A 26,476-nucleotide genomic window follows, 5' to 3' on the forward strand; every position below is an offset into this window, starting at 1 on the left:
ATTAAATCATTTGTGTTATGTGCCGTGTGAATGTTTAATGTGGCACATTAAGTAACCCAGTATTTCCCAACCACATTTTAGTGCTGTATCACACTTTTTGCTTCGCAAAAATCTCAAGGGACGCCACTTTGGTGGATTGGTTGTTTTTTTACTTCCTTGTGCCCTGCGATCAGCTGCCAGTAAAATACTGATTTAATTACTTTTTTATTTTATTTTTATTTTTTTATTTTTTGTTGTACATCCCGGTTTGATGGGCAGTGGCACGTTGCATTTAACGCAAACTCCTATGGATGGCAGCACATACCGGAAGTGGCTAACGCGCATGCGTGTACATGTGATCTGTTACAAGAAGTAAATAAAGTCTTCCCGCGCTGTTGCGCGTTTTAAAAACGAGTCTTAAATGCAGTTAACGAACAAAATGGACGAGCTCTATCTGGATAACATCGACGAATACGTCAACGACCAAGACAAGATAGTAAGAACGGCTTCCTGACTGTGACGATCCCAGTTCGTTTATAATTGGCAGCGTTTAACCATGTTGCGTTTCCGAATGTCTATTGACAAAACAGACCAATTAAAAAGTGTCTTCGCCGAGCTTAGTACATAAAATTTGTAATACATGACTTTGTTAAAATGTGTGGATTCATTCGGCTTCGATTTTATTTCAGATCATGTGTTTAAGATCTTAAAACAACGTCAGTTAGATAATAATTACTTTACGGGACACTTCTACAGATTGACGTATGTTATTATACATGTATTCAGCCTTACGGTACATTTTTGGGTGTAATTTGGCCTTTGGTAGATCTCTGAAAAGACGATACAATAATGACATTTAACACCAACGACGGCTACTTTTTCCTTACTTCTATCATCACGGTTTTACGGCTTTTGTTATTATTGTGGCTTGTTTGTGATAATACTACGTACAACGGTTCTTCATACTAGAGACAAATTCCATGTGTGTTTTCAGCGTCATTGGTCAATAAATATGACTGTGATTCTCAACAATGTTACTATGAAAGATAGTAGTGCTGCTTTAAAAAGAAAAGACAAAATATCAAAATGTTCATTCATTTTCTGAACCTCTTATCCTCACAAGGGTCGCGGAGGGTGTTGGAGCCTAGCTGACTTACGGCACAAGGCGGGTAGGGGGGGCTGAGGCACCCTGAATTGTTGGACAGCCAATCGCGTTAGACAGAACTATTCACAAACACACTCCTACCTAGGGGCAATTTAGAGTGTTCAACCAGCCTACCATGCATGCATGTCTTTGGAATGTGAAAGCAGAGTACCTGTAGAAAACCCACACAGGCCCAGGGAGAACACAAACTCCACACAATGTGGACTGACCTGGGATCAGACCCAGAACTGTGAGGCCGACCCGCTAACCACTCGTCCGTCAGGACGCTGGCTCAAAATGTTGATAATGATTTTCACGAGATTCTATGACACGTATCAAAGTGGCGGCCCGGGGGCCAAATCTGGCCCGCCGCATAATTTTGTGTGGGCCAGGAAAGTAAATCATGAGTGCCGACTTTCTGTTTTAGGATCAAATTAAAATGAAGAGTATCGATGTATATTAAATTTCCTGATTTTCCCCCTTTTAAATCAATAATTGTAATTTTTTTAATCCATTTTTTCTGTGTTTTTAGTTCAAAAATCATTTTGTAAAATCTAAAAATATATTTTAAAAAAGCTCAAATAAACATTGTTTTAGATCTATAAAAAACTTAATATTCAGGGATTTTAATCCAGTTCTTTTAATCCATTTATACAAAAAATCTAAATATGATATCTAAAATGGTCCGGCCCACGTGAAATCAAGTTGACGTTAAAGCGGCCCGTGAACCAACCCGAGTCTGACACCCTTGTTCAATGATGATAGATATTATATTTCCATGTTATGTATTTATACCAATATTTCTATTTAAAAATGAACAGGTGACATACAAATGGCTGAGTCTCACTCTTGGAGTCCATGTCAACACAGCTAAACAGTGAGTCCCTTTTGTTCATTTTTTTAAATCTAAAAACTTTGTTAGTAGAAGCTAAATGACTGATGAAAAACATTTGTTGATTTGTTTTTTATTTTTTTAACTTAGGATGCTATATCACTACTTGGACTACAAAAGGAAGGAAAGTTCGGCTCAGCTCCATGCGACTTATTTGGTGTCAGGAAAGTGTGTGGACAACGGTCAAATGGTATGCAAAAAAAAATTCTTAACTACAACTTATATATTGTCATTGTTTATTAAAGTATTGTTTCTTCATCAGAGTCATAAACTCTTAATTGTGCGCGAGGAGCAGCTAGAAGGTGCGTCAATTCGTGGACAACTAGTGATCCTTAAACAAAATATGCATTCATTGGGTCTGTTTTCTTTTATATGCAGATTTTAAGTCCAAGATGAGTTTGATTGTGAGCGTGCACATTTATAGCGTCCAGAAAGCTCTGCTGAAGGACAGTGCGCCCCTTTACGCCGTTGACTACGACGCCTTCAAAGATAACCTGCTCAACTGCAGCAAGTATGTCCATCTCTAAAAGATTTGTCACTTTAAAACAGGGGTGTCAAACTCAGTTTGATTTGCGGCCCACCTTGATGCCAACTAGCGCTCACGTGGGGCGGACCAGTCTATTTTTGGCCATAAAAGGGTTACTTAATGGCCGCCATTGATGGCGCTAGATGTCCCATCTATTTTAACTGGGAGAGACCAATGAATGATGAGCATCTACAGCCAGTTTAAGTGACCTCTATCGTTGTTGATGGTAGTTAGTGAGTTAATTTTGCGTCACTTCCTTGTTATTTTATGGTACTTCCAGGTCATTTCCTGTAAATTTATGACCTTTCCTATTGATTTTGGGGGAATTTACGAGTTGCTTCCTGTTTGTTGGTCGCTTTCTGCGGATCATTGGCCATTTCCAGGTTACTTCATGTTTGTTTTGGGTAACGATTAACCAATGGGTCGGACTGATTATCCACGCCGATACAGTGGTACCTCGACCTACAATCAGCTCTACCTACGACATGCTCGAGGTACGATGAAAATTTCGATCGAATAATTCGCCCTAGATACGATCAAAATTTCAAGATGCGACCAAGCCAGGTGGCCATGACATGAAAGGCTGTTTATCATTGTAGCGCACTGTCTTTTTTTGCCGCATCTCTTTCGTATATAACAGATATCTACGAGAACTGAAGGATTTATTCAGTCTAGTTTCTCCTACGCATCGACCAGGAAACGCACAACGTGCATGCGTGGGCAAAAAGAGGGCTTTCTGGGTAATGAAGTATACTTGTGCACACAGCACTGATAGGCAATGGCACCCTTTCTCGGAATAAAACTTCATTACCCACAATAAATACGTTGGTAGGCTGTTATTCCTTCCTTAGCCTGTTAGCTTCCGCGATCGCTCATTCAAGACTACTTCTCGTTGGCAAGTGGCCGTGCGTTATCCTATTGTGAGGACATTTGTGTGCATCATTTTCGGAATATTTTGAAGGGAATACAACAGCAAACAGCCCATTGATAGCGAACATGAGGGTGGAGGCGTGGCAAACAGCTAACCTGCCCAGAACGAAGGTAAAAAAAATTAAAACAAAAAGGTAAAAAAAAAAAAAAAAACAATAAGAATTCTGTTTCGTGTAAAGTTACATTAAGCGTATGTTTGAGTGTGTCTGTATATATTAATCCAAGTTAATTTAAATTTGTTTGTTCGTTTACGAGTGCGTTGTTGCCGTGTTTTTTCAGAGGGTTGGAACGAATTAATTTATTTTTAGTTCATTTCAATGGGAAACGTCCGCTCGAGTTACGAAAAGCTCGACATACGATCTCAGTCCCGGAATGGATTAAGATCGTATGTCGAGGTACCACTGTATTTGGACATTTGACGTATATTTGGCGCCCTTTATTGGTAATAAACACACACACACAAACACACCAGCACCAACAACAATATAACCCCATAACCCTTGGTTGCCTTGCTGCTATACAAATAAAGTTGAATTGTACATTCAATAACATGCATCAACATACGTTGTAAGAATCCTCAATATATTTCGTAATAAATGTATGGGTAGAATAGATCATTTTGACTTGGTAATTAATTAGTATAACAAGCCAATTTTTTTTCTGCAGGTACAGTGCCATCCGATGCGCGGACGCCGTCCCCATCTCCTCATCGGAACGCAATTTTCAGCAAGCTCCGCCTCTTCCTTCTCCGGAGCCGCAGCAGAGCAAGAAGCCTTCTGCTAGCGACACCACTGCTAATAAAGCCAAACCAGCCAAAGGCATTATGGGGATGTTCGCTGGTAAAACTGCAGCAGCTAAGAGCAAAGATGTCAGCAATGAGATCAAGTCAGAGGAAGCTGCTGTAGAGGTTTGTTTTCATGCAACTTTGATAAAGTAGTGTTATAGTATGGAAATAGGAATCTACACACAAACCTAAACATATGTAACCTAACTATTTTATTTTATTTTTTAAAATATTATTTTCAATCTCTGATTTAAAGAATAATTTAGATCTGTTTTTTTTCTTTTTAATATAGGTGGACATCCCTAAAGGGAAAGCTTCAACCAAATCCAATCACATGATGAACTTCTTTGGCAATCAAAACACAAGTAAGTAATTACAAAATGTGTTTGGGTTCAAAAGTTCGACTTCAGAAGAATGTATGATGAGCATCCTTTGGAAAAGATTAACTAAATTATTTGGTTCAGAGAAGCGAGACAAACCTGTGAAGAAGGAGGAAGAAATGTCACCGGAGTCTTCATCGGCTCAGCCCCAAACTTCAGAAAAAGAAAGAAAAGAAAAGGTTATGGTAGACCCACCGAAGAACACGAAAGTTTCAAGGTTTGTGGGGGTGAACAATGATTTAACACTTCATTAGATACACCATTTCCATTTGATGTTGCCAAATTGTGTTCAATCTGTGAGGTGGTCGCACTGTATTGTTTACTCATTGAAAGAGATGGATTAGGTGTGTATTAGTCTTGTTGATTCACATGCTTCACTTTTCTTCTCGAAGCAAAACTAAACGTCTGCAGAGTTCTGACAGCGAGGAGGAGAAGAAGGAAAATAAGAAGCGACGAAGGATCAAGAAACCGGTTTCTGACAGCAGTGAAGACGAAAATGGTAATTTATCATTTTAAAGTTCATCCCATCAGTCTGGTTAGCCTAAAATGTTCTAATCCAATCTAGACATAGACATGAGTAGATGGATAAATTCTTATAAAAATGTATGACTTCTGTTCCCGATTTTATATCAAAATTGGGATTTAAGACAAGATGTTGAAATCTCCCAAACATTAGTTTTTTACCCTGACTTACACAGGGTTTGTTGTTACCATTCTATCTGATGTTGTTTTACCTCCATGCAATATTCAGCACTCAACAAGGACTTTCCATGCGCACGTGATTGTTTTATTATTTTATAGCATCCAGCCAGCTATTAAGATCAGATGAGAGAAGGAGAGGGCGAGGAATGACGAGCGAGGGAGAAAAAAGGGGACTTTTGGCATCTATGTTCAGTTAAAACCTTGATTATCCCATATGATACTCAAACGTCATTTGCAAAAATTCTTACAAATACATTTTGCCTTTTTTATTAGGTAATAAATATAATAACTTTAGTGGAATTTCAAAGATCACACTAAGATCTATATTGTGATATTCAACACATATATCACAAGTCACATCTTTTATTTTGCAGTCCTAAAACAAGGTACAGTAATCCCTCGATAATCGCGGCCTCACTTATCGCAAAATCACGATTTCTTTCTGCTATTAATTTTTTTTAGAAATGTTTTTTTAAGTTCATAAAAACTTTAAAATCAACGATGAAACTCGTAAGGAGAAGCCACTCTTGCTACTAGGACTCAGCACACAAAAAAAGTTATAGTAGCGGTGACCCTACTTCGCGATTTTCGATTATCGCGGCCATGTCTGGTCTACATTAACCGCGATATTCGAGGGATTACTGTATTGAGAAGTACGTGGAGTCAGTGAGTGTTTGTTTATACGTTTATACATATCTTAAACAAAGGATAGATTTGAATTACATTTTTAGTGGTCTTCCACAATAGTGGCAGTTAGACTTTGTATTAAAAATCTGTGGATATTCCCAAATAATACAACCTGTCTGATTTTCCCACAGTTATTCCAGATTCTCCACCACCAAGGGTGGTGAGAGAAGTCTCACCGGTGCCCGCCAAGGAACCCGCCTCACAAGTTTGTAACAAACTTTTTTTTGACTTATTTGTTATAATTAAGATGAATAAGAAAAAGTATTTATTTGTTTACAGCCGACATACACCAAGACTACTAAAATCCGCAAGCGTAGGCGTGTCCTGAAGTCTCAAACTTACATGGACGAAGAAGGTTGCATTGGTAAGAAAATGTCAAATTATCCTTTTGTGCTTTTGGTTGTAATTTTGGTTTGTTGTCTCAGTGACAGAGAAAGGCTACGAGAGTGAGTCGTACTCCGAAGAAGAAAGCGTCACAGAACCCACCAAGCAGGTGACGAAAAATAAGGCGAGATCAAAAACGGCGATGACAAATGAGAAGAAAAGTCTGAGGAAAACAACAGAGAACAAAGCCACGAAACAACCTTCCATTATGGGATTTTTTCAAAAGAAGTGAAGAACACATTCTATTGGACTTTCATCTAGCTGTGGGGAATTGTGTTCATGTTCAATTGCTTTTATATTGCATTTATACTGATGTAAAATCTCAATCATATTTGTAATAAACATGAATGTCATATACAGATGGGCTATATGGCCAAAATAATCATTGGGATTTTTTTTTAAATCACAATCATGATTTCATCATTCAATTTTTGCTCATTTGTACATCATTGACAATTTTCTTCATACAAACCATTAAATGTAAATGAGCTTTCTGGACCGGTTTTAATTTAAATAGTTCAATGCATCGAAGTGTAAAAGGCAACAAACAGCAACACACTTTGTAACATAAAAGCTAAACACCAAATTTAAGTTGGAGTTGCCTGATTGTCAATTGAGCTCAATAAATGCCAGATGTGGCTCGTGCGCCGTAGACTCCTGACCGTTGCTATAGACAGGCATGTATAACAATCTTGCTTTATAAGATTAAGTCCTTAACGATCTAATGTTGTCATATTGGCCATATGAGCATCACTGAGAGCATCAATAGTAGATTTATTCAAATCGTTTACTAATATATATTGAAAAACTGAAAATGACAATGTCCAAAACATTTGCCTTTGTGGATTTTAAAGTGGATGAGTGGCTGGAAAGGATAATACCGTCTTGTAGAGTGATTCATATTATGTAGAAGACAATCTGTGGCTTTTTTTCCAGTTCACATTACAAGGTTTTTTTTTAATGCGCTTGTTCTATCATAGTAGCATTTGACACACCCTTGAAGCAAGTGCTCAAATTGGTCTGGTAGAACTGGTCTGTCCGAAGCGGAAAACAATCTCATGGGGAGTGGTTTGAAAGAGATAAAGGCCTCCCTCTGTCGCAACTTATTGTCAGGCTGTGGTTCCCAATTTAGGGTATCCCTGCCTCCTGCCTGAAGTCAACTGGGTTTGGCTCCAGCACCCCCGTTAACCTTGTGAAGATAAAGTGATTCAGAAAATGAATGAATGATTCTGATTTTTTTATTTTCCAAATTTAATTAGATGTATCTCATCTCATTTTCTGAACCGGTTTATCCTCACTAGAGGAGGGGGACACCCTGATTTGCTGGCCAGCCAATCGCAGGGCACAAAGAGACAAACAACCATTCACGCTCACACTCATACGTAGGGTCAATTTAGAGCACATGTGTCAAAGTGGCGGCCCGGGGGCCAAATCTGGCCCGCCGCATCATTTTGTGTGGCCCGGGAAAGTAAATCATGAGTGCTGACTTTTTGTTTTAGGATCAAATTAAAATGAAGAGTATAGATGTGTATTAAATTTTCTGATTTTGCCCCTTTTAAATCAATAATTGTAATTTTTTAACAATTTATTTTCTGTGTTTTTAGTTCAAAAATCATTTTGTAAAATCTAAAAATATTTTTAAAAAGCTCAAATAAACATTGTTTTAGATCTATAAAAAATGAATATTCAGGGCTTTTTAATCCAGTTCTTTTAATCCATTTATTAAAAAAAATCTAAATATTATATCTAAAATGGTCCGGCCCACATGAAATCGAGTTGACATTAACGCGGCCCGCGAACCATCCCGAGTCTGACACCCTTGATTTAGAGTATCCAATCAGCCTACCATGCATGTCTTTGGAATGTGGGAGTAAATTGGAGTACCCGGAGAAAAACCACAAAGGCCCATGCAAACTCCACACAGGTGGACCCACCCGGATTTGAACCCAGGTTTATCACTGTGAGGCCGAGGCGCTAACCACTCCGTTTGCAATTTTTGATTTGAAATGTTATTTCCACATTGGGTGGAAGTATATTGATGATTTCCCTCCCCACACCTCTAAATGCTGTCTAAACATTGCCAGGAGGGAGTGATGTCATAGCAATCCACACGCATGCACGCGGGTGGGGCGGGGCGTAGACGAGGTGGTGGCCGGGCAGCAGCAGCCAGCCAGCCAGCAACCAAGACTCATCCACCGGTGTCATGGCTTCCTAACTGTCGAAGGGACTGAATGAGAGCAAAAACAAGCCGTGCTGTCTCCAAAGCTCCATCGCGATTTCACCCTTTCCCCATTGAACCGAGGAGGGGGGGCCCTCACTTGTCCCCCAGGATAGACTTTTCTTTTTTATTTATTACATTGATTTTTGGAGCATTTGAGCGTTCAATCTCTCCCGACGTTTAAAGGCTAGCACCGCGGTGGTGGAAGATGGCCGACCCGGCGGAGTGCACCATTAAAGTGATGTGCCGTTTTAGGCCTCTCAACAGCTCCGAGGTGACCAGAGGAGACCGATACATTCCCAAGTTCCAAGGGGAAGACACCGTTATTATATCGGTAAGTCAAACGCCATCAAACGTGGCTTATGTTTTGTAGACCTTGCAACCGGGGCCCCCGGGCTCAAGTCAACGATACGCCATTTTAATTGTCTTGTAGCTTTATGGTAAGTTAGCGCCTTTAGCCTGTTAGCTCGAGGGCTTGACCCTCTCCGAAAAGGCCACCGATGTCCGGTGAACTGTTACTGGGAATAAACCAAATCATCCGATATTCGGTGAATTTTGTCGTCTGTGTGTCAAGTCTGAATGTCAGTCATTTGGCTAAGTTAGCCCCGAACGCGGCTAACCAGCTGTCAATCAACAAAGCCTCTCAACACTGTGCCAGTTAGCCACGTTAGCACGCAACATATTTGGAACTTATGTATTTATGTACAATTTAACTAACGCTAAATGTGAACGCATTGTGGCAAGAGGTTGAGTTATGATTTCATAGCGACTAAGCAGCCGGCCTTTTGGCTCAGCTTGATCGCTAATTACAATTATTTAATAAAACGATTACGAAGCCCCCAGCTTCTCTGGCTACCACGCTTAAATGTTGATGGAAACCCATGATGTGTTTTAAAAAAAGTACGAATGAAAAGGTTATATTTTTGTTGCCCGATGACTGTATGCCTGCGAAATTGTGCTTTTTGACGCAGCTCCACTGTCACGTGACGGTGAATCCATATTGCTATACGTCAAATCGAACGCATCCTGCCCCTTTTCAAGCAATCTCGTCACAATGTTATGGATATTTTTTTAAAACGTCCCCTATCCGCATTAGCAATGACGTTGTTTCTCTGCCACGTGACTCTGGGATCCGTTTAGTTACCTGAATATTGAACATCCTACATCTTATATTGGTCAATAATTGACAACCCCATTTCTCTCTCATCTCCTTTTCTGAACCGCTTTATCCTCATTACGGTTGCGGGGGGTGCTGGAGCCAATCTCAGCTGTCTCCAGGCTAGAGCCGGGGGACACCCTGAATCGGTGGCCAGCCGATTGCAGGGCACAAGGAGACTGACAACCATGCACACTCACACCCATACCTAGGGTCAATTTAGAGTGTCCAATCAGCCTACCATGCATGTTTTTGGAATGTGGGAGGAAACCGGAGTACCCGGAGGAAACCCACACAGGCCCGGGGAGAACATGCAAACTCCATACAGATGGACATGACCTGGATTTGAACCCAGGACCCCAGAACTTAGAGGCTGACGTGCTAACCACTTGCGCCGCCCGCATCTTAAATGGTAAAATATATTTTTCCTGGGAAAATTTATGGCTTATGTTTCTTTATTTATCTTTATTGTCCAAAAATTACGGTAATCGCCAACAAAAATGAATAAGGCGATAATTATCTTCAAATAAACTCTACTTACTTTGGGTTAATAGTAGGGAAAATCTAATTGAAAACACAATATATCTTCAATATGTCTGAAGACTTCATTTTCATTTTTTGTTGGACTTTTAATTCAGCCAACCTTAAAGTTATAATAAAGCTATTTATTTGTACAATTAGAAAATCAATTACATGAAATTGGATAATTTCCTGAGGTACAGTTGGTTTTGTCTCATGGCACTCACTGCCCTTAAAATATCTTTTGAAACTCATTACCCTTAATGGCTTATGGATGATTGGATATCAGACGTGGCGTTGGAAGTGGAAGGATACTCATGTAAATCACTGCTGTAGTACTCTAAAAATTACCATTTCATACTTTTGTTTCAGCTGATTATTTTGACTAATTCATTATAGTAGATAACATAACAGTTTGAATGCCTGTTAGGTTGCCACTCAGATTGTTTTTGTTGTGGACACTAACTTTGAAGTCCATCTTCTGTCATCTGTAAACTCTTCATCTTAACACTTGGTAGCTATGTAGGTATTTAGATTCCCATTGCCCAAGTTTTCCTTTTTTTTTGAATCATTGCTAATTAATTAATTGTGGAATGATTACCCAACAGAAGACAGCCTACAGTAGGTTAATACTTTGCCAGTAGAGGAAAGCATAAACCAATTGTTTATGACTCATACTCGTTTAATTGAAGGACAGATCAAGACACAAAATAAAAAATTGAAATAGTCTGGACCCAGAATACAATATTTCGGTGCAATTTTTGGTCCTTACAGGAAAGGAAAATGGATTGGAGCTCAGATTGGTGGGCAAAAATGGTACTGCAGCCAGATTCAAAATATTTAGAGCTCACCATGCTTTCCCTCTTTTGGTTGCCAGATAGGTACTTTTCCTTAGAGTATAAGTCTGTTTCACACTAGTGTTGCATTTCAATAAAAAATCACAGAGGCTGACATCCTACAAATTGCAGTTAGCAATGATCATGGGATACAGAATGTGTAGTTTAAAACCTGTCTACTACATAGTAAAAATTTGAGTACATATTCCAGTGTTCAAAGAAGGGTTTCAAGTTGCATCAGAGTTTGTTGCTGCACGAATAAATAATCCTTTCGAACATGCTAGCTGAACACACAAAAATAAGAGAATTCATGAGCACAGGTTATCAACAAGAAGACATCAGAATACTGGAAAATAAATGAGTTGATAATTGAGAGCATCTACAAAGACGATTTTATTCCTCCATCCATTTTACTTTTAATTACTGACCAACATATGTAAAGACACTATCTTTGCCCTAGTCCAAGGGTGTCAAACTCGGGTTGGTTCGCGGGCCACATTAACGTCAACTTGATTTCATGCGGGCCGGACCATTTTAGATATAATATTTAGATTTTTTTTATATAAATGGATTAAAAGACCTGGATTAAAATCCCTGAATATTCATTTTTTTATAGATCTAAAACAATGTTTATTTTAGCTTTCTTTATCTATTTTTAGATTTTACAAAATGATTTTTGAACTAAAAACAGAAAAAATGATTAAAAAAATTACAATTATTGATTTGAAAGGGGGAAAATCAGGAAATTTTATATACATCTATACTCTTCATTTTAATTTGATCCTAAAACAGAAAGTCGGCACTCATGATTTACTTTCCCGGGCCACACAAAATGATGCAGTGGGCCAGATTTGGCCCCCGGGCTGCCACTTTTGACACGTGCCTTACCTAGTCAATCGGCCACCATGCTAAACAATGTAGCATGAAATTTATTTTATGTATTTTTTTCAATGAGGCCTTATTTTTTCTGACAAAATCAAGAAATACATGAAATTTTGAGATTCATTCTCTTTGTTTTCCTTTTTTTTTTTACATAGACATAGTTTCTGGATTGGGTTTACAACCTAGACTGTTAGCTTTGGTTGAGAATTCTGCTCTCTTAAAAATACAAAGACTTAACTGCCATGTTGAGTTTAGAAGTTTCTGGAGGTGTCTGAATAATAGCAGGCTTGCAGTCTTTGACTTTCAGGCATGGCCCAGCCCGACCCGATGTGGCCAAGCCCAGCCAGCTGCTGACAGCCTGCAATAGTGTCAATATCCCAGTGCGCCTTGTGACTGGAGCCAAATAGCGCGTGCTCGCGGAAGTGTCTGCTGTGACAAGTACAACAGTTGATCTGTTTTGACCAATCATGGTCGCATACAGTCAAGTCCGATACTACAATGAATTAGTTACCCTGGGATCGGATGCTATTTATAGTGCTGAGATTCATTCAAAGATTTTAAGAGAGTGCCACATCACTGTTCAGTCTGCTTCCTCTAGGAAAATGTGACAATGTCTTATTTCTGGATGTGTCCTTAGCGAGTATTTTAGTCTCTTAGATCAGTGTTTTCCAACCTTTTTTGAGCTGCGGCACACTTTTTGCATTGAAAAAATCTCAAGAGATGACGCCAGCATCTGAAAGTCTTCTTGCCCAATTTTATGACTTTTCTCCAAATATTACTTAAATCTCCTAATATTACGGAAAAAAAAAAATTGTGCTCACAGACTTTACGTCGCCAAAAGTCGATGCCCTCGAACCCAAACAATTTCTGGTCCATGTTAGAGAAAAATAAGCAACAAAATGACTGTTTCACAATTTGAATCTTGTAATAGTATAATCTATAATTTAACGTTCATCGTGTTTTGATTTTAACCTTGTAATAGTTAAATTTTAATCTTGTTATATTAATTATTTTTTCTCTCTGAATATTACATTGTATGACTTCTTGCATTTTCCACAGTGGTTGGGAAACACTGTCTTAGATCATGTTTCTTGAATTAAATGACCAAATGATACCTTGTTCAATATGTTATTAGCTTCTAGTTAGAAAGTTGAAATGTTAGATAGAGGCTGTAGTTTTTCATAGTTTGATTAGTAATATAATGTGTGTTGGGGCGGTTATGTTGCTTAGTCTTTCATTAGTTATTTGTATGACATGTAATTATTTGACCACATTGGCTTGGTAGAGAAATGAGGAATGAGCTGTCAATTGAACGGAAAAAAATCAAGACATCTGTGATTTACAACAAAATAAAAAAAGCAGAAAGGTAAAACAGAACATCTGTCAAAGACAGTTGGGTGCCCCACTAAAATATGTTAATATGACTTATTTTTCAGTTTCTTGTCATTAGTGTTTCAAAGGACATACGTTGGTGTTTTTAGTTACAACTTTTGAGAAAGCAAAAACCCCTTATAAATCAAATCGCTACAGAAAATTCACAATGATACTGGGTATTTTGCCAAAATCTTGCAGCCCAAAGTTTAGTGTATTGTTATAGTGCTAGTTGATGCTAACCCACTGAACAAAGCAAGGGGGAACTCATCTATGTGGGTGGAGCATCGGGGTGAGGCCATTGTGAAGTTGGGCTTTCGAGTTGTGTTCTGCCTAGTCCAGAGAGACCTCTTCCCATTGTCCATGGTAAACAAACACTATCAGCTCCAAAATCCTTGTCATATTTTTTTTACACGAAAACCACAGGAGACTCAATGTAGGTTATAAGGCTAATGGTCCCGTTAACAATGAGGAGTTGACAAAATGGGTGCTCTGCTATTGTTTGCCTCTGCTGACTGTCGTGGCTGATAGTAGTGCAGCATGTTGGCAGCCGTCAGGTTCAAACACAGGAAGTGAATGATCAGCCAATTAAGAAGACAAACAGTGCTTGAAATGCAGGCACCTGTTTACCAAAGATTATACGAGGTATGGTGGCAATCAAAGACATATCTTAGCTAAATGTCCTTTGGACACGTTAACGTCAACTCAATCTCATGTGGGGTGGACCATTTTAGATATAATATTTATATTTTTTTTTCATAAATGGATAAAAATCCCTGAATATTCAGTTTTTTTATGGCTCTAAAACAATGTTTATTTTAGCTTTTTTTTAAAATATATTTTTAGATTTTACAATCTAAAAATGATGAAAATAATGATTTTTGAACTAAAAGGGTTAAAAACACAGAAAAAATGATTAAAAAATTACAATTAATGATTTAAAAGGGGAAAATCAGGAAATTTAATATACATCTATACTCTTCATTTAAATTTGATCCTAAAACAGAAAGTCGGCACTAATGATTTACTTTCCCGGGACACACAAAATGATGCGGCGGGCCAGATTTGGCCCCCGGGCCGCCACTTTGACACATGTGGTCTAATGTTTATTAATTTGTTTTTTGTTTTCCCATTAAATTTGTATAGTTCAATGAATTTCACAGTGAAGTAGCTATGTACTACAAATACTGTGCTGGAACATTTACCTGTTAAAAAAAACTACAAAATAAAAAAAGAAAATTTGTGTTGAAAGCAATTGCTGTCGGCTGCCACACTTCTAGCACATTTGAATGATGGCTTTCAAGGAATAATGAGCACTTATAAAGTGTCTTGCACATCCCCCAAAAACAATAGGTTGCAACATCAAACAACATTTTAAGTTGAAGCTGCCATTAAAGATATTTGCCGTGGATTTTTCATGTCTGAATGTTAATAAATCAACAAAGGCAAATAGCTAATGTAGATGCCCCATTTATTCCAGAGTGCATCAATTGAATCCCTTTTGGTTTCTCCATTTAGTGCTAACATTCACACAAATGTCTGGGGGTGATTTACATACAAAGCTGCCTTTATGACACTACATGCTGCCGTCATGGAAGTTTGTATTGTTAAGAACATGACTTATGTCGTGTAATTCATAACAGTGATGTCATACGCTCTACCTCGGTGTTGTATCTGCGCACCAGGGCTGCGTCTTTGCATGAGGTAACTATTTGGAACTCCACCCAGCTGACTCAAGATGACTCAACATAGAGTTTGAGGATGTAAAGACATCCTGCTTAGGATGAATTGTTCCCTGTGTGATCATATTACACTAGGAAAACCGGCTTGGAAAGTTGTCTTTTTACTGTAGCGATACTGACCCCTGAAAAAAAACTGTATTGTAGTTTACAGATGATTAAGATGATGTTGGTTGACCTAAAGACTAAAATGTTACCGTGACGTTTTCGCAGACATTCAGAGGCACATGACATTCTAATAATTTTGTTCTTCATTTTTCCTTTTTAAATGTTTTTTTTTTTTTTTTACAGAGCAAACCGTACATGTTTGATCGAGTTTTTCAGTCCAGCACGACACAGGAGCAAGTGTACAATGCCTGCGCCCAAAAGATTGTCAAAGGTGAGATAACAAAATAAAGATGGTATGGTTTTTTAAATATTTTTTTTAAATTTTTGTGTTTTGTAGATGTTCTTGAGGGATACAATGGGACAATTTTCGCCTATGGCCAAACATCCTCTGGGAAAACGCACACCATGGAGGTGTGTTTAAAGAAATAAGCACCTAAATAAATGTTGTCTTTCCCCCCTAACATTAACTTCTGGTGGATCCCTAGGGGAATCTCCATGACACAGATGCCATGGGCATCATCCCCAGGATAGTGCAGGACATCTTTAACTACATTTATTCGATGGATGAGAACCTGGAGTTTCATATCAAAGTGAGCCACTAGACAAGGACCTCCTGATGTTTGATTAAATGAGGCCTAAAATAACTCCTCTGTTTGCAGGTTTCCTATTTTGAAATTTACTTGGACAAAATCCGGGACTTATTGGATGGTAAGTGAATCAACCTTTCCGTCCTGTATCTATCTGGCTTATTTACTTTTTCAGTCGAAAGAACAATGGAGGGCGGTGTATGATGTTTGGAAGGGCATCCCTGACACTTTCAATATCCAACCCATTGGGAATTCTTATCTTACTCACATTTTTCCCCCCAGTGTCAAAGACCAATTTGTCAGTGCACGAAGACAAAAATAGAGTGCCCTATGTTAAGGTGAGATATACTACACAAATGGACTAACTGGCCAAGGGTCCGGGTTGTTGTTAAGGTCCGTCCGGTCTTGTGCACTCAGGGTTGTACCGAACGCTTTGTCTGCAGTCCAGATGAGGTCATGGACACCATTGACGAAGGCAAATCCAATAGACATGTAGCAGTCACAAGTAAGGAAATGAGTCCTCTCCCTATTAAGATAGATATTGCGTTTCAAAGGCTCTGAGTTGGACGTCTTCCTTCCCTAGACATGAATGAGCACAGCTCCAGGAGTCACAGCATTTTCCTGATCAATGTCAAGCAGGAGAACACGCAAACAGAGCAGAAGCTGAGTGGAAAACTCTACCTAGTGGATCTGGCCGGTAGTGAAAAGGTGCAGAAAGGCCTAAAACAACTCCTGATGTTAGCATCTGTCCCTAATGCTAGTTGATCTTTAGGTCAGCAAAACGGGAGCGGAGGGAGCTGTGCTCGACGAAGCCAAGAACATCAATAAGTCACTGTCGTCCCTCGGCAACGTCATCTCTGCTCTGGCAGAAGGAACAGTAAGTACCTTGATTGCATCGCTTAAGCTTGCAATGATAAAAATTGTGGGTATTTTCTTTCACATTAAAAGTGTTATATTGATACAAATTTCTCATAGTTCCATTTAAATTTTTATTTCATTTTTCTTCCCCCAAAATAGGGAAAATTAGTACCATATATTTCGGACTATAATAATTTTAAATTTCATCATAACAAACATACATTAACCTCCTAAGACCCAAACTCTTGCAAGTGATGCATTTTTATTTTCTCTTTGATATTTAGGCTAATTAGGACCTGATGGGTGTAAAAACAAAGAATTATCTTTTTTTTCATGATGTATTTTCTGAGAAAAATGTCCACATTAGTGGACACCAGGCCCTTGTAGTCCAAAATTTAACATTGCAGTCTTTGAAAACAAAAAAATATGATGTCCACACATGGATGCCAGGTCATAGGAGGTTAAAGTATCAAAGTGTTTTGTACCCTGAACATTTCATGAGTAGAGGCACCACTGTATAATGGCTGGCACTGGAATGTATTTGGCTTTTCAGCTGTAGAATATCTGATCAGTGAACATTTGCATTTTTGATATGCATTGCTCAGTGCTCTGCTGTGATTATCCAGACTTGTGGTGTATTCCGTGTTTGTTTGGACCCCTTTCAATGGGCTAGTTTCTTTTGATTTTATCTGTAGTAACTGTCTCCTGAGGGGAACGGGTGTCTATGCAGACAGACACAAATTATGCCATTTTTAAGGACTGCATCATGTAACATGTAACACGCACAATCCCAATTCAAAATGGTGATCCTTGGTATTTTTCTCCATCTCAGCAGGATGTAGTCGGCTATCTTCTCTGTCCTTCACCTCATCCTGACCTCACAGCTGTCTTGCTGCATAAGCGAATATAAGATAATTGGCAGAAGAAATAGATACTCTGCCCCCTGACCTTAATTTGCATTTTAAAAACAACAGTTAAGGAGGCGGTGATGTTCTGAGACAAAATGTGAATTATATCGGGAAACCGAATCATTGAGCGGAATAGAATAGAATCAAGAGGTCAACCAAAAAAACAACATCAATTATATTTGGAGCAAAGTGATCCAAGGGCCAAATTGTCTCTAACCTAAAAATCATTGACTATACAAGCCAAAATGAACATTTAAATGTTCTTTAACCCTATATCATATAGTCACTGTCACTGGTTTACTCCATTTAATAAGGCTCCTCATCACCACCAAATTCACTCTTTGTAATTGTCAGTTATTCTACCTGCCCTCTCATTCTCCTTAAACCCATTTCCCCTCTTAAAAAATACTTACTACTTGCTTAGTTTGTGGTATTTTTGAATTGCCCCAAGTTTGGGATTTAAAGCTCATTGAAGATACTTTTTTAGAACTTACTCTTCGAAAAACACCTATTATTTTGTGACTTAAATTGTCCCAAGTTAGGTAATTAAAAAGAATAAGCACAAATATGTTATAGAGGAGGTAGAATTTCCTACTGTGCCTCTTTGGGCTACCAGTGACCCAACGTAGGAGTTCAAATATAAGATTCAAATGCCTTGTAAAAGAACACACTAGCATACATCAGCCTCTTAAGTTTATTATATTTATTTGTTTTCTGTCTAGGCCTACATCCCATACCGAGACAGCAAGATGACACGTATTCTTCAGGACTCGCTGGGCGGCAATTGTCGCACCACAATTGTCATCTGTTGCTCGCCTTCCTCCTACAATGAAGCCGAAACCAAATCAACCCTCATGTTTGGACAAAGGTAGGAATGGATTGAAAAAACAAATCAATTGGGCAATTTTTAACGTGTGTTTTCCCTACACAGAGCAAAGACCATCAAGAACACAGTGACGGTCAACGTAGAGCTTACAGCAGAACAGTGGAAGCAAAAGTACGAGCGGGAGAAAGAGAAGAACAAGACCCTGAGGAATACAGTTACCTGGTTGGAAAATGAGCTCAATCGCTGGAGAAATGGTGAGACGAATGCAATTGGTTGTTTTTGTAGTCAGTATAAATTTAAGTCCTTTAAATCTTACAATAATCTTTCCAGGTTGTTGATTAGGGATACAACAGGTTTTGGTTCTTACCTTGGTGTCAAGGTTACATAGTAAGAAAAGAAAATAGGTCAAGTAAATTACTACAATTTGTAACCAATTACATGCCTCTGTATCAGAATAGTATTATCTTACACCAATAGGAATAAGAATTTGATAAGTAACAGAAAGTGACATGTTTGTTCTATTGTCCAGCACCATTGCAAATATGCAAATATATTCACATAAGCCTTTCCATCTTCAAGGCGAGAGTGTGCCAAAGGAGGAGCAGTTTGACAAGGAGAAGGCCAACGCTGAGGTACTGGCCCTGGACAACATCCTCAATGACAAGCCGGCATCCACGCCCAACGTGCCTGGCGTGCGCCTCACTGATGTAGAGAAAGACAAGTGTGAGGCCGAGCTATCCAAGCTCTACAAGCAGCTGGACGACAAGGTGAATAAAGTCAATGGGGGCATGAAAATAGTTTCTTTGGGTTAGTAGGCATGCCACCCAGGGCAGGTTCTTGCAAATTTTGCAATTTGTGCACTATTGTCAGCAGATTATGCATTTTTATTTAATGAGATAGAACCATTGAGATATTTTTCTCTCTCAGAAATATATGACTATTTTGATTTAATTCACTTCAATATTGTTTCTGAATTAATTTCTGATGGATTAATTATTAATACAATTTAATTAACATGGAAGACATCTTTAAACATACACTGGTTACAACTTGCAAGGAGAAATCACTCATAACTCGCCTTCGTTCAAGAGGATTCTGACGAGCGGCATATTCTTCTCTCCATTTAGTCGCGACATACTCAAAACATTTAATGTAATCTGATTCAAAACAATTGCATAAGCTAACCGAATAACACCATTAAGGTCAAAAAAAACAACTGCTCATATTAGATCGAAACCAAAACACCTGCGTAAGAATTTGCAGTAGAAGCATAATAATTTCTTTATAAGGTAAACTGCTGGCGTCCCAGTCAAAGCAATTTAGGAGTCCTTTGTAGATCTTCATTGCGAACTTGCATCTGGGTGTCTGGGTTGCGAGGTGTATCTCCCAGTAAACAGTCCTTGGAGGGTGAGGTGTTACGTCAACAAGCTGGAGCCAGCAGGGTGACCTCGAGTTTGCCCCAGTCTCAAATTAAAGACACTCTTATACAAAAGTAATTCAAATGCACACATCTATAATATTATCCAGAATAACCCCAACAATTTCCCTTTCATGGAATGTAATGTAGTGATCGTAACAACTACTGATTTCATGGCGAAAGTTGTTCTGGAATATACATTTTACATACGTTTCTCAAACCGCATCTCACGTTAATACTACTGAGTCTATCCTTTTTATTCCAGGATGAAGAGATCAACCAGCAGAGCCAGCTGGCCGAGAAACTGAAGCAGCAGATGCTGGACCAGGAGGAGGTGCGTCCTTGAGACTCAAAAACAAATGCCCTAGCATTTTTTGTTAAATCGACTTTATCTTTGTCCAGCTGCTTGTATCATCACGCCGTGACCACGAGAACCTCCAGGCCGAGCTCAACCGCCTGCAGTCGGAGAATGAAGCCTCCAAGGAGGAGGTGAAAGAGGTGCTGCAGGCTCTGGAGGAGCTGGCCGTCAACTATGACCAAAAGAGCCAAGAGGTGGAGGACAAGACCAAGGAGTTTGAGGTCATCAGTGAGGAACTAAGCCAGAAATCGGTGAGGAAAAGACCAAAAATCCAATATTTTATTCTAAGTTTGGTGCATGAAATCATTCTTGGTCATCTTTGAAACCTTTTTTTGATGTAATTCTTAAAAAAAAAAAAAAAGTCATGGTCTGGATTTTTTGGTGGGCTTGGTTGTTTTTCACCTTTTTATATTGGGTCTTCTAATGGGTTCTTGATGGATTTTTTTCATGTTTTTTTTTTTTTAACTGTCTTTTTTCCCCCCACTGTTCTTGGACCGGGTCATGGTGTTTTGGTTTGACATTCTTTGGTCTTTGACTGTGTTCTTGACTTTGGGTCATTGTTTTTTATTTATTTATACCTTAGTTTTGTTTGTTTTTGTCTTTGTTCTTCACTTGGCTATTGTTCTAGACCAGGGGGCCACAGTAAGTGTTAACATAAACACTTGCCCACCAAGAGCTAATCAGAGTGAAGAGCTTAAATTCGAAGGTTAAATATTCAAATTTGACCTCTATCCTAGTCAGCCAACTATAGCCTCTTTTGTTGTTGTTGACCTCCTCATATTGCTCTTTGCATTCACATACTATGAATTTAAATATATTTGTACTCGTGGACATCCAATCACTTTGTACTAGGAACTAGGAGTTTTTGCAGTAATGAACATTCCTTTACCACCATCAATGGGAGCCAGTTAGTTTGTGAGAATAAGGATGTTTGCAGAGGCGGACAAAAAGGGGACAACTACTAAAATAGTGCAAATAAGAACACCCCTGTTCAACAACAAAACCTATAATGAAAACAATACATGGAAGATCAGTTGTGAATGTTTGTTTTCGTCTCTCCAGTCCATCTTGTCATCTTTGGACTCTGAGCTACAAAAGCTGAAGGAGATGTCCAACCACCAGAAGAAGAGGATGACAGAAATGATGTCGTCACTTCTCAAAGACCTTGCAGAAATTGGCATTGCCGTTGGCAGCAACGACATCAAGGTGAGGCGAAACGGGAAATAAAACAGTGGGGTGTTTTGCAACCGTGTCCATCGTTATTCCTCCCTTCATAGCAGCACGAGGGCGGCAGCGGCTTGATCGACGAGGAGTTCACCGTCGCCCGTCTGTACATAAGCAAGATGAAGTCTGAGGTGAAGAGCATGGTGAAACGCTGCAAGCAGCTTGAAGGCACCCAGTCCGAGAGCAACAAAAAGATAGACGAGAACGAGAAGGAACTGGCTGCCTGTCAGCTGCGGATTTCTCAGGTCAGTATCACTTCCACCACGATTTGGGTTTGAGAATGCTGCTGAAGAACTCACGGGTTCCTCCATTTTGCAGCATGAAGCCAAGATCAAGTCCCTGACGGAGTACCTGCAGAATGTGGAGCACAAGAAGAGGCAGCTGGAGGAGAATGTGGACTCTCTCAACGAGGAACTCGTCAAACTCAGTGCTCAAGGTACATCACAATCTTTCAGGCCGCACGATTGTGCTGAAGTTGGATACACCTGTTTATCTGGAAAGCTTTCCCAAATTCTGGTGTTTATTCTCAAAATTAGAGGAAATGAAATTAATCGGTAACAGATGCTACAGATTTCTTTATTATTGTGGGGTGAAAATAAATGCTATACACATTGAAAAGTCCCAAATCACAATGTATTGTTTTTGTTTGTGTGCTTCAGTGTGTTACTTTTTCAGAGAGGAAAAGAAAACAGTATTTTGTTCCTAGAATGTGTCTCAGAAATCCTTATTCCTAGGAATTAGTCATAAAAAGCAAGGTCAACCAGGCTAACAATTATAAGATGGTGTTCTTTCTGAGCGATTCAGTTTATTGAGACATTTTTAGACTGATTAGAAATGTGCGTATGTGTATTGTCTGTGAATCATTCAAATAATATTTTAGAAAGGATTCTGGACTCGTGCTGTTGGCTTTGTTTGCCGGCCATCCAGCTATTTTTGTTATCTCAGTGTCAAAAATCCCTGCAGAAAATATAATGAACTTCAGGCTATCATACATCACCAATTATTCAAAAGTAATTGGTAAAGTCACTCCAATTGCGCACTTTGCTGTTCTCTGTCGACGTGACGCACCTTCTTGTGTATTTTGCAGAGAAAGTGCACGCCATGGAGAAGGAGAATGAGATCCAAACCGCCAACGAAGTAAAGGTGCGCAACTCGGCTCTTGGAAATCACCTCAATTCTCCCCAATTATTCCCCCAAACAGTAATATTTGTTGTGTGACAGGAAGCCGTGGAGAGGCAGATCCACTCTCACCGTGAGACTCACCAGAAACAGATCAGCAGCCTGCGGGATGAGCTGGACAACAAGGAGAAGCTCATCACCGAGCTGCAAGAGTAAGAGAGACTACACCGTAACTTACATCCTCGTTAGATGTGGTACTTATTAATAATGCTATATTTTCCCAGCTTGAACCAAAAGATCATGCTGGAGCAGGAGAGGCTGCGAGTGGAGCATGAAAAGCTCAAGAACACCGACCAAGACAAGAGCCGCAAGCTACATGAGCTCACGTAGGTTTTTATATATTTTGAAAGACTAAATCATGGATCTTACAATGGATTTATCATGGGTGACATTGTAATTATGGTTGCCCTCCAGGGGCCTGTTGGCATGTTGAAACCATGTCGATGTATGATAACATATCAGTGGAAAAGTTCTTGCTGACAATTCAGGAAAAAAATATTTAAGTATTCAAAGGAATGAAATTTCAACTGGAATATGCGATCCATGTGAACCCTGGCACTTTTAGTTCGTTTTTTAATAAGAATGTCCGAGAAGGCATCCAAAAAAAACTTGCTCCGGAAGATAACCTTTGTCTTTAGAAATGTTAGGGAACTCTTCCTCGACCTACCATGTTGCTGCCTGTTCTGGTTGGGGTCTGGTGGCAAGATAGAGGGGCTTTACATGAACTTTGAGATCCTCTGTTCAACCAGGGTGATGCAGGACAGGCGGGAGCAGGCCAGACAGGATTTGAAAGGTCTGGAGGAGACCGTGGTGAGTTCTTACTTCTTTCTCATATTCAGTCTTTTTTTTAAACCCTTCTAAATAAGGCATATTTTGTTTTTCCATTTTTCCTTCCAGGCTAAGGAGCTACAGACCCTTCACAATCTAAGGAAACTTTTTGTCCAGGACTTGGCCACACGGGTGAAAAAGGTGAGGATGTGACTAGAATAATTACTTGCATGTTAGTGTTTTAGTAGAAACTGCACCAAACTGCAGGGTGTGGTGAAAAAAATACAAATTGAAATGCTAATGCTGTCGTTATCTTCCGTTTGTGTGCAGAGTGCGGAAATGGACTCTGACGACACTGGGGGGAGTGCTGCCCAAAAGCAGAAAATATCCTTTCTTGAGAACAATCTTGAGCAGCTCACCAAGGTTCACAAACAGGTAAGTTTGGAAAACCCTCCCATCTGCTCTCCTGTCTAACACTATTCATATCCACACAATTAATCCCACCACTCCCCCCTGTTGTCAGCTGGTTCGTGACAATGCAGACCTTAGGTGTGAGCTTCCAAAACTGGAGAAGCGCCTTCGCGCTACAGCTGAGCGGGTCAAGGCGCTTGAGTCTGCACTGAAGGAGGCTAAAGAGAATGCTGCACGTGACCGCAAGCGCTACCAGCAGGAGGTGGACCGCATTAAGGAGGCCGTCAGGGCCAAGAACATGGCCAGGCGGGGACACTCGGCGCAGATCGGTCAGTGCAAAAATTGAGTGGCAGTGCAAGAAAGTCCCTGGATTGAGATCCTTTCTATTAGTGTCAGCAGCATTTGGACAAATGACAAAATAACTGAAAATTTGGTTGACGAAAGAAGCTGCCAAAATATTTACATTACCATGAATAAACAGTATTAAAAACATCAATATTTGGGATGATAAATAAGCTTCAAGATGGAGACTTTTTGTCTTGGTAGAATTAGGATTCAGATCTCGGGATTTAAATACGATAATGTACCAAATATTAATATTATAATTTTAGGACAATGGGAGAAAGTTGGGTTTGATTTAACTTGTTATATATTTGTTATGTATACCCATATTGAGCTTTTCTCAAGGTTAGTATTGTGCTTGTACAATTCCAAGTTTAATAATCTTTCTCCCTCTGTTGCTACAGCCAAGCCAATCAGGCCCGGGCAGCAGCCGGTGGCGTCCCCCACACACCCCAACCTCAACCGCAGCGGAGGAGGTTTCTACCAGAACAGCCAGACGGTGGCCATCAGGGGCGGTGGCGGCACTCCCAAAGGAGACAAGAAGTACGCCCAGTGCGGCCATCACTCACACATACAAAAAGGTTTATTTGACTTTCATGATCGATACACAATGTATTGACTCCTCTTCTGTCTCCATTCTTGCACATGCAGCTGAATCGAGCAGTAAAGACGAAGGATGACACCAGACGAAGCCAATATCATCCAACCGCCCCCCACACACTCGGCCCTCTTAGCGCCCCCCCCCCCCCCCCACCCCCCCCCCCCCCCCCCCCACCCTCGGCCCGTCATTCCAATACAGCTTCACAACCGCACAGGAGTGAGTGTGCGGACTATGAATACGTATAAATAGGAAATATTCCTGGCTGTACAGCTCTGACCCGCTTACCCACAGTGCATTGAGTTTACAAAGTGAGCAACTAAAATTGAATATAACATCCAAACATGCCAAATGTCTCAGTGAACCGCAGCGGCAAAAACGGCACGCTGATTGAATGTCCAGCCTTCGTCTCTTCGTTTTTTTGCACATGTCTGTCATTGTAGTCGTCGTGCCAGTAGGTGTGCACTGCTGCCCCCCCCCCCCCCCCCACAACACTACCGCACTCTTCGCCTCCCCACCTGAGCTGAATGTAATACAAAATGTAATAAATAATCAAAGAAAAAAAGGAAAAATCCTACGACTGCACGTAGCAATGTAGGCTAAATAACGCCGCCTACATTTTCCTCATTGCGGGACATGTTCTCAACTCTAAGAAAGAAGAAATACAGTGTGTATACAGGGTGGGTCAAAGTGGACGCTGACATTTACAGGACCTTTTTTTTCAATTTACGCTGACCTAAAAAAAGATGATTATTTAAGTATCCTTTCTTCTTTAATTCAAGTTACTTGATGGCATTCCTTCCTCATTTCCATCTTACGTCCCTCATTTTTTCCACCCTTCCTTCTGTTTTAACACCACCCTCTCCATCCTTTTCATCCCCAACTTCCCTACCCACCACCATCTTTTCCTCCCTCCCATAATCTCTTGTTTCTCTTACCTTGTTAATTAAGTGTGATTGTCTGGTTCCTTTTTGTCCCGCAAAAGTTGTAGTACAGAAATTTGTCCCTACTTGTCAGTGCCCCGCTCATTTTGTGCTCACATGTTCGTGAAGGCGGGCCAAAAGAAAAAGCAGCAGCAGCCATGCAAACATGTACTGTAGATGTATTTAAGTGGACATGCGTGGACGCCATTTGTTTTTATGCTTAACTTAAATCTGCAAATTCGCTATGTCACAAAAAAAAAAACAACGGAACGGATGCCCATGATCCAGACCATGCTTTTTAATGCCGGCAAAACACTCTGTCAAGCTACTTGTGTGTTTTTACTCATCATGATGACTATTTATAGCTGCAAACAATTCCCCCCCCACTGCTCCCGAACATTTTGAATGCCCTGAAAGTGACCCACAGACCTCACGTGTTCACCAGAGGGGACATTTGCCGATATCAGGCAGGGTTCAAAACACAAGTTGACAAGGTTTATTTAAGTCAATACAAAAGTGTCGTTTTTTTTTCTAGTGATGATTGTTTATTTTGGTTTTTCGGGTTATGTTGTCTCCTTTTTTAAAAACCCATTGAGGCCCCAGTGCGTTATTACGGAGGACTATTAAGCCCACACTACTGAAAGGAAAATGCAAAATAAATGCACATCATATAAAACTGGGAAGAATTAAGGCCAATATAAAACTCATTGTTAAGGGAAACATTTCGATATTTTATTAGGTTAAAAGTAGTAGTGGCATTGTTCTAAAAATGAAATAATTAAAAAATTTATAATGCATACTATATATTTATTTTCTCATTAATTAAATTAACGTATTTGA

At 39.7% G+C, this 26,476-nt stretch overlaps 2 protein-coding genes across 3 annotated transcripts; both read left to right on the top strand.

Moving 5' to 3' along the window:
- The first annotated feature begins 295 nt into the window (after positions 1-295).
- pold3 (polymerase (DNA-directed), delta 3, accessory subunit) lies at positions 296-6,767 on the top strand. The gene is made up of 12 exons (XM_077615446.1): positions 296-475; positions 1,945-2,000; positions 2,106-2,205; positions 2,278-2,317; positions 2,394-2,526; positions 4,138-4,378; positions 4,548-4,620; positions 4,720-4,852; positions 5,028-5,134; positions 6,156-6,229; positions 6,304-6,388; positions 6,450-6,767. Exons 1-12 carry the CDS (start codon positions 401-403, stop codon positions 6,638-6,640), a joined length of 1,308 nt encoding a protein of 435 aa, XP_077471572.1. The 5' UTR covers positions 296-400; the 3' UTR covers positions 6,641-6,767.
- A 1,746-nt stretch (positions 6,768-8,513) lies between these two features.
- Positions 8,514-24,857, top strand: LOC144085636 (kinesin-1 heavy chain). Of its 2 annotated transcripts, none has more exons than XM_077615110.1 (26): positions 8,514-8,960; positions 15,421-15,508; positions 15,575-15,648; positions 15,723-15,827; positions 15,897-15,945; positions 16,107-16,162; positions 16,242-16,329; positions 16,408-16,532; positions 16,597-16,701; positions 18,313-18,458; positions 18,522-18,670; positions 18,996-19,183; positions 20,099-20,167; positions 20,236-20,442; positions 21,254-21,397; positions 21,469-21,660; positions 21,734-21,851; positions 22,503-22,558; positions 22,637-22,746; positions 22,819-22,920; positions 23,344-23,404; positions 23,492-23,563; positions 23,693-23,797; positions 23,886-24,102; positions 24,520-24,658; positions 24,767-24,857. In XM_077615110.1, exons 1-26 carry the CDS (start codon positions 8,835-8,837, stop codon positions 24,768-24,770), a joined length of 2,895 nt encoding a protein of 964 aa, XP_077471236.1. In that variant the 5' UTR covers positions 8,514-8,834; the 3' UTR covers positions 24,771-24,857. The 2 variants fall into 2 exon arrangements, with proteins under 2 accessions (XP_077471236.1, XP_077471237.1); XM_077615111.1 differs by having other exon boundaries at positions 21,472-21,660.
- The last annotated feature ends 1,619 nt before the right edge of the window (positions 24,858-26,476 follow it).

The sequence above is a fragment of the Stigmatopora argus genome, chromosome 12, assembly GCF_051989625.1.
Source record: "Stigmatopora argus isolate UIUO_Sarg chromosome 12, RoL_Sarg_1.0, whole genome shotgun sequence".
NCBI lineage: Eukaryota > Metazoa > Chordata > Actinopteri > Syngnathiformes > Syngnathidae > Stigmatopora > Stigmatopora argus.

Bases quoted from the DNA above. Each gene is read 5' to 3' on its own strand.
- pold3 (XM_077615446.1), top strand. From the start codon at position 401: ATGCAGTTAACGAACAAAATGGACGAGCTCTATCTGGATAACATCGAC. The intron at 2,001-2,105 runs GTGAGTCCCTTT...TTTTTAACTTAG, and splicing joins CATGTCAACACAGCTAAACA to GATGCTATATCACTACTTGG. The intron at 2,527-4,137 runs GTATGTCCATCT...TTTTTTCTGCAG, and splicing joins AACCTGCTCAACTGCAGCAA to GTACAGTGCCATCCGATGCG.
- LOC144085636 (XM_077615110.1), top strand. From the start codon at position 8,835: ATGGCCGACCCGGCGGAGTGCACCATTAAAGTGATGTGCCGTTTTAGG. The intron at 22,747-22,818 runs GTAAGAGAGACT...ATATTTTCCCAG, and splicing joins CTCATCACCGAGCTGCAAGA to CTTGAACCAAAAGATCATGC. The intron at 23,564-23,692 runs GTGAGGATGTGA...GTTTGTGTGCAG, and splicing joins TGGCCACACGGGTGAAAAAG to AGTGCGGAAATGGACTCTGA.